The sequence below is a fragment of the Mesitornis unicolor genome, unplaced genomic scaffold (genome assembly GCF_000695765.1).
Source record: "Mesitornis unicolor isolate BGI_N332 unplaced genomic scaffold, ASM69576v1 scaffold28855, whole genome shotgun sequence".
In the NCBI taxonomy this organism is placed as follows: Eukaryota; Metazoa; Chordata; class Aves; order Mesitornithiformes; family Mesitornithidae; genus Mesitornis; species Mesitornis unicolor.
In genome coordinates, this window is record NW_010185250.1 from 39,761 (window position 1) to 47,143 (window position 7,383).

Genomic DNA, 7,383 nt, shown 5'->3' on the forward strand with positions numbered 1-7,383 from the left:
AGAGGTGTGTGGGATGAGCGGTGTTTTAGATCTGTAATTCTATCCAAGCTCTGGAAACTGCTCTCTGGGTCTGAATGCAGATGGTCAGCTCAAAGATCAGACCAGAATCTGCCATTCACAGCAGCACTCTTGTAATTTTTGACTCAGAAGCTGACAGTGGCTTAAAAAAAAAAAGAGCAGATTGTTTTTTAATGTTTCTTAAAGTTGCCTGGTTAAATCCTGTGGGCAAATTTCACATTATTTGAAGGCTGTAAAGACTGGTCTTGTTCTGTCAAAATCTCTGCTGTGAACCCTCTTGTGCTGTAAGCAGGCACAGTCTTACTCATACAGTTCTGCTTGCCCCATTTCAAGTATTTTGCTGTGTCTTGGCCAAGACGTCCATGTGCTGATTTAAGATGAGGTATAGCTAATTATTTTAATATTTGGTGTTTTTCTTGAAGCCCCAACCCTCATCATTATGTGAGTTACATGGGAACATGTAACATAAGCCCCCTCTGGAATTTAATAGAGTTTTATAATTCTAATGTCAGTACTTTCTGTGTGGGGAGGGAGGACTGGGGTTGACAGGACATACCCCAGATAGGAAGCCCTCCAAACATGAGAGAGAGGGAGTTCTTGTAGGATGCTGACATGGACATTTGGAAGTTTTTCCTTTTCATGTTGAATGGGGATGAAATTTCCTCCATCTCCCAAGTTCTGCTGCCTGTGCCCTTCTGACCTAGGTGTATGAAAAGTGTAACACTGGAAGGCTTCCTTGTTTCTTTGTCCCTGTAATTAATGATTTTATTTTGTGTTCCCTTCAGCAGCAGCTGCTGCCACAATTTAATCTTCCAGCTTAATCTGAGCCCTGAAACACAATCTTCCTTGCCTCGCTCTGGCAAGGGGCACTTGGCCATGCAGTGAAGCTGGGAGCACTGGTGCCAGCCTCCCTGGCCAGAGGGAAGGCCTGGGGGACAGCAAATTGGGCTATGACTGACCTCCCCCCAGGGCCAGGTGAGCATCCCTGAGAAGCTGCCCCTGCACGGATGGAGAAAGCCCAGGGGTGGCAGAGGCTCCAAGCCCCTGGCACGGTACCCTGCCCACCCCTCTCACGGGGCAGCTGCTGGTACCCATCAGTGTCTGCCCCACCGAGAGTGTAGAGTGATAGAGGCTCAGGCTGCTGTGAGTGGTGCCACATCTGTGACCTTTATAAAACTCTTACTGTGACAGCAGTACAAGCAATAGAAAGAACATCTCTTATACACATCTGAATAAATACAGCCTGTGCCCTGCACGCACAGCCGGGTGTGGAGGGGAGGCAGGGCTGCGTGAGCTACACATGCAGCGACTGGACAATCACAAGAGGCCGACGGGGTGCATGACAACACAGAGACGTGTGGAAATTCGCTTGGCCCAGGCTCCGGTGCTGAGAGAGCTGAGGGAGGCATCAACAGGATGTGAAATGTGAGAGAGGACGGCTGGGGCAGCCCATCGGAGGCAGGGGCCTGGCGGACGCGTGCTCCCCCAGTGGGCACGGTGTTCTTCTCGGCAGAAGCAGGCAGGGTAGCCCAGCTACATTTCTGTTTCTGCTAAGAGGCTGTCACCGAGCCCTGACGTCATCAGGACCATCTGGGAGCTGGAATCTGTGGCGAGAGAGGGAGAAAAGCATGAGCCGTTTGGGCTGCTGGAGAGTGCAGAGCTGTACTCCACATCCAGAGGTGAGGATGAGGAATTGGAGCGCTGCAAGGTGGGAAGCAAACTGCTGCAAGAATTCTGAGATTAAGTAGTAACCAGGTCTACTCTGGCCACGCAGCAGAACAGAATTGATGTTTGGGGCGGGGGGAAGGCAGAGATGGCAGCAAGACCCCAGGGTGGGGATCGGCATTTGTGATCTTGGCTGTCAGACATCAGCTCTGAACCCTCCCCACGTACACTTGCAGGTGGTACCAGTTTGCTGACCCAGCCATGCCCTTCTCCAGCCCTGCACAGACCTTTCAATCTGTGCTCACCGAGTGTCTTTTCAGCCATGGTGTCCAGGTGGGACAGGCTGGTGGGCTGCAAGCCAACCAACCCCACCTAGGGTGGTGGTGTTGCCTTCCCAAGAGCAGGAAATGCAGCAGGCAAGCAGCCATTTTATGAGAGTGGAGGCCTGGAAATCCTGACTTTCTGCGCTGCATGAATGGAGGGTTTGTGCCTGCCTCAGGAAGGTGAGGGCAGCTTTGCTGGCTCTGCGATGGCACTGAGCGCGAGCCAGGAACGCTGCAACTCTCCCCACACCAAGTGAATCAGCTGCGAGGAGGATGGGCAGGCATAGCAAGCAAGAACCTCAGCAGGGTACCAGTTTCCCGGCCAGAAGCCTTTTTAAAAAGAAAAAAACCCATGTTTTTTCCTGAATTTGAGGGGGGGAGATGCCTGTGTGCTTCAGATCCAGAGTCCTACACATTCAAAACTGCTGGAAGAGATTGGGGACCAATTTCTAGAAACTAGATCCAAAACTTAAGGGATTTTTTTTTTATGGTTATAATAAGGATCCAGATGTTTTGAGGCCCAGGAAGTGGTTGTGGTTGCTTGCTGCTAGTCTGATATGAGAATTAGGAGTGAGGAAGGACAACTAAAGGTTAAAAAAAAAACCCCAAACAAGCAACCCCCCCCACCCAACCAGCAGGATCACAAGGTAGGCATGACAACATACAATATCGTATATACCACCAAGATACAACAGGCTACTGCTATCTCCATAATACACCTTTTTTTTTTTCTTCTGCTACAAGTCATTGCATAGACAGGCTGTGGCACCTGGCTAACCCCACGCACATTTGGGACAGAGATAGGATTATCTGATGCTGTGCGGATTGCAGGGATGTTCTGGAAGCGGTGAGGAGTTATACGAGTTTTGGCTAGGATATTTGGCAAAGGCCCCTGAGATCCTTAATGCTCCTGCCCTTGAGTTTTAAGACTTTGCACAAAGATTTCGTTACTGCAGCATCAGGGAAAATGCCTCTGAGGTACCGTTTCCACTCTGCAGCAGCTGCATTGTCCTTGGAGGCTCAGCCCAATGCTATTCCACGTGAAGGTTGCTCCTGGAGGCTGTCTGGATTCCAGTTCACAGAGACCAGTGGCACTGGAAGCACCCCAGACACCCCAATTCCTGCTTGCCAGCCCCTGCCTGCACCCAGGTCCCAGAGCTCTTACTGTTCTGGCAGATCCAAGGGTTCTTCTCCCTGGCTGTGACTTCACGAGCCTCTGTCTCCTCCTCTTCCTCACCCTCCGAGAGCAAGTCAGAGATCTGCTGCTGCAGCTCGGGACTGATGTCATTCTCTGCCAGGATGAGTGTCCGCAGGGCTGTGGGGTAATTCTCTACCATGTCCAGCAAGGTCTGGGCGGAGAGAGAGAGAAACAGGCTGACAAGCAGCACAAACAGCAGCTAGGCTGAGCAGAAACAGGTTCAAAGCTCTGTCTCCCTGCAATCTCCAGCCCTCTTCTTCTTACCTCTGTCTTCCCTTGGTTTTGACCTCCCTTTTCCAGGCTTTCTGAAAGCCTCAGGGCTTCCCATCTTTCTGTGGGAAGAGCTGAGCCTGGATTTCCTGGCTCTATCGAAAGGAGGGGACTGCTCTACACCCTGTTTCTCCCACGTATCCAGGCTAGTCCCCTCTTACCACTGGGAGCTGGGGCTCTCAGAGGAGAGCCTATGCTACCAGGCCTTGGACTCTATCTGTCCACAGAGCTTTAGCTCTGATCCTTAATCACAAGTACAACTCCTTACTTCTTCCAAGAAAACCAAACTATAGCTGCAGCCAAGTGTTTCTCCCTGCTGACTTGAGGGAGGTGCAGAAGAAGCCCTAAGTCAGAGCTGTGGCTTACGAGCTCCTCCTGTGGCCAAATGCAATAGGTCAGGGGAAAGCAACAGCACCCCTGGGTGCAGAGAGGGGGAAGGGGTGCATGTGGACTCAGGGAGGGGGATGGAAGCAGGTATACATCCTAGCACCTCTATAGATGACCAAGACCTAAGCCCCTGAGGTGTCAGCGATGCTGTAGAGTAACTACAGGCTCTCACACCTGGGCTGACTGGTTGGTAAGTCCCGTTCCCTCTAAGTCCAGAACTTCGAGGGTTCGACTGGAGGCCACAGCAACAGCGAGCATCCCTGCTACCTGGTCACCTGTGGGAGAAGCAAAACGGGGCTGTCAGCAGTGCCTGCCTGCCATCATATAACACCATGTGCCCTCATGGGGCTGAGGCTGTCATGGAAACGTCCTCTGAGTATTTCTGCCATCAGACAACCTTCATCAGTTACCTTGTGGGGGGGGGGAAGCTGTTAACTGAGAAAAGAGGTAAGGTGAAGGTGCATCATTTTGTAGTTATGGGAGCAGTCACTGATTATCAGGGGAAACATGAAGGAACACAGTGAAATTATTTTTACTCTCCAGGGAATGATGTCTTCCCAAATCTCCTTCCCACTCAAGGATGCGAGGGCCTGTAATGGTACCTGCAAGGCATCCCAGATGCAGAAGAAGGAGCTGAATACCTCAGTCTAGGGGGAAGGCTGGAGCTGGACGAAGGACCCTGCACCAGCTGACTGCATCCCTGGAAAGGGGACAGACTTGGGGGTGGACGTAGCAGGACCAGGAGCATTAACAATTGATGCTGGTGAAGAGACAAGACTCCAGCATGTTCTCCTGACATTCCCCAGCAGGTGCCAAGATACTGTTCAACTGTAAGACCTTCTCTTGGAAAAAAAACAAACCCACAAAACCCAAAAAACAACTAACAAAAAAAACCAAAAATCAGGCTGCTGTCAGGTAACACCCTGAGGCCTTTCCTGCCCAAGGGGAGGTACCAGGTCAGACAGGACCCAGGGAAGGCTCTATTTCCAGACAGGATGAGGAAGGGAGCACCCAGTAGATGCTCAGGGAGGCATGGCCTGGTCTCCTCACTACCTTGCAGCAGAGCTGGAGAGAGTTGGTTTCTATGGCAACCAGTGCCAGGCTCTCCTCCTCCTGCTCCTCCCTGCTCCACCAGGAAGATAAGGGGGGGAGTGAGGGGACATATTGCATCTGCCAAGCCAGCATCGGTGCCCAGGGCTTCAGGAACAGGGAAGACATGGAGGGTCAAACGTGACAATGACAAAGGCGGTGGAGCAGGCAAGGCACAACCCCCTTTCTGCATCTCCTTGCAGGGCACGTGGCCACCTCCCACAGGCAGAGCTGCAAGGCTGCCTTTCCTCACTGCCAAGAGCGCCTGGCAGGGGGAACTCAAGGGACCTATGCAAGAAACAGCCCCATCCTGCTGGTGAAGACCTGCCACCCTTCTAGGGCTCAGTCACTGGCCACCCTCTAGCACAAGTCACACAAACGCCGATAGGCAGGAGTGCAGCGTCCCCTGCTCCTCCTCCCTGGCCCCCAGCTTACCTAGGGGGTTGTAGTCCAGGTTCAGCACGCGGAGCTGTGAGCTGTGAGCCACTGCAATGGCCAGGCGTCCCCAGCCTTTGCTTGTGATGCCTGGATTGGCGCTCAGCGTCAGCTCTTTGAGGCCTGGAGAAGAGAGAGGAGCCAAACCAGAGCCTTAGGGTCACCAAAGCAGATGCAGGGCAACGAGCTCAGCTAACCAGCACAGCTTTGAGTCATGTCCCCTGTACTAAAGGGTTTGGTTTGCTCTGAGAACTGTCATCACATATTTCACTGATCAGGGAAATACTTCACTGCCGTCAACAATGTCCCTTCATCTGCCCATGCTGTGACTGCCCCATTTCTCTGCTCTCTCAACCTGTGTCCCACTTACCCTAAATAGCAAACACAATGGAAACAAGGGGTGTGAGAGGTGACTGACCAGAAGAAGGAGGCGGCATGAGGTGACAGGTTGGAGAGGACAACAGGGACAGTAGGCTCTGAAGCCTGCACCTGGGATGGGTGGCCAGTGGAGATAACAGCATCTGTGGCACTGAGAGCACACAGAGGAGAAGGTGATGGGGAGGGGTGGAAAGCCCTTTGAAAGGTGTGACCTCAGCACATGCCAGCTCTCAGGTTAACTGGCTCACTGGCCTCTGATCACTCAGGATCATCCTCTGTAAAGATCTGAGCCATGATGCTAAGGCTATGATCACCCAACTACACACTCTCAGAGTGCACCCGCAAGCAGGGACGGTTCCCAGGCACAATAAAGCCAAGTGCTCGGGTGGGGGCACACCATTTATTTATCTACGGTCATTATCAACATGCAAATGCAAAATAATAAATTCAAAGTCCAAGCTGTCCCTTCCTCCAGTTTCAAATGTTCCTGTCATGAACCAGAAGCAACTAGTTGGTCCCTGAGCTCCAAACTGCCAGCAGGACAGATCAATAGCAGAAAGCCCATGCTTGCCCAAGAGAACCACTCCTTTATTGCTTGGCTTTTCTGCTTTGCTTAAGTTGGGAAAAGAAATTCCTCAGCCCAGACAAACTATAGAACCTGCCTCTTCCAGGGCCGAGGATTTACTGCTGCTTGCATCTGCTCTACGTGAAGCTCCACCGGTCCTTGAGCAGCCCACAGCCCCTGGTGCTTACCAGACTTGGCCCCGTCAGGTGGCAGGAGCCCACAGATAAGGTTGATGCCTTCATCACCCAGCATGCAGTCTCCTAGATCCAGAGCCACCAGCGAGGGGTGGATGGAGAGAGCAGGGTTGAGGAGGGCCAAGCCTGCATCTGTCAGGGGACTCCCATGGAGGCTGTGCAGGTAAAAGGGAAAATTACTAAGCAGCCTTCTTCCTGGGGGCTAACTAACCCGACGGGAAGGGAGAAGCAGACGAATTTAGGAGGATGAGAAATCCTAACCCCAGGTGGGGGGAAAAAGCACTGGGAAGCCCCTGCTGTGAGGGTCAGCCAGCCACTACAGAAGCCTGCATCTGTCAGGGGACTCCCATGGAGGCTGTGCAGGTAAAAGGGAAAATTACTAAGCAGCCTTCTTCCTGGGGGCTAACTAACCCGACGGGAAGGGAGAAGCAGACGAATTTAGGAGGATGAGAAATCCTAACCCCAGGTGGGGGGAAAAAGCACTGGGAAGCCCCTGCTGTGAGGGTCAGCCAGCCACTACAGCAGCCCCGCAGAGGATGCCAGTGGGGATGGAGCAGCCCCTGCCACCGAAGCAATCCAAGTTGGGGGGGTGCCAGGACAGAAGGCCAGGGCTGTGCCCAAACAGCAGGGCAGACAGAGGTGGGTGAAGGGCAAGCGGTTACGCTCTGCAACGTCAAGGGCGTTTCTCCTCTGACAAAACTTAGGTTCAGGGGCTGGCTTGGAGCCTGTGAGCCCCCCAGAAGTCTCGTCCCTGCCCTGAGGGGGCCAGGGGCATCCCCGCAATCCCGCTGTACTCACAAGAGGGACTGGACGGAGCGGTTCGTCTTCAGGGCCTCAGCCAGCTGCTTGACGCGGTTGATG

At 52.9% G+C, this 7,383-nt stretch overlaps 1 protein-coding gene across 1 annotated transcript; it reads right to left on the reverse strand.

Moving 5' to 3' along the window:
- Positions 1 to 1,166: 1,166 nt before the first annotated feature.
- Positions 1,167 to 7,377, reverse strand: LRRC73 (leucine rich repeat containing 73). The gene is made up of 6 exons (XM_010184785.1): positions 7,321 to 7,377; positions 6,517 to 6,677; positions 5,386 to 5,508; positions 4,036 to 4,136; positions 3,172 to 3,355; positions 1,167 to 1,622 (listed from the first exon to the last, which is right to left on the reverse strand). Exons 2-6 carry the CDS (start codon positions 6,578 to 6,580, stop codon positions 1,552 to 1,554), a joined length of 543 nt encoding a protein of 180 aa, XP_010183087.1. The 5' UTR covers positions 6,581 to 6,677; positions 7,321 to 7,377; the 3' UTR covers positions 1,167 to 1,551.
- Positions 7,378 to 7,383: the final 6 nt, after the last annotated feature.

Excerpts from the sequence above, each read along its gene's own strand:
- LRRC73 (XM_010184785.1), bottom strand. The coding sequence starts at position 6,580 with ATGCTGGGTGATGAAGGCATCAACCTTATCTGTGGGCTCCTGCCACCT. Across the intron at positions 4,137-5,385 it reads CCTGGACTACAACCCCCTAG|GTGACCAGGTAGCAGGGATG; the intron begins GTAAGCTGGGGG and ends CTTCTCCCACAG. Across the intron at positions 1,623-3,171 it reads CCCTTGGATCTGCCAGAACA|ATTCCAGCTCCCAGATGGTC; the intron begins GTAAGAGCTCTG and ends CTCTCGCCACAG.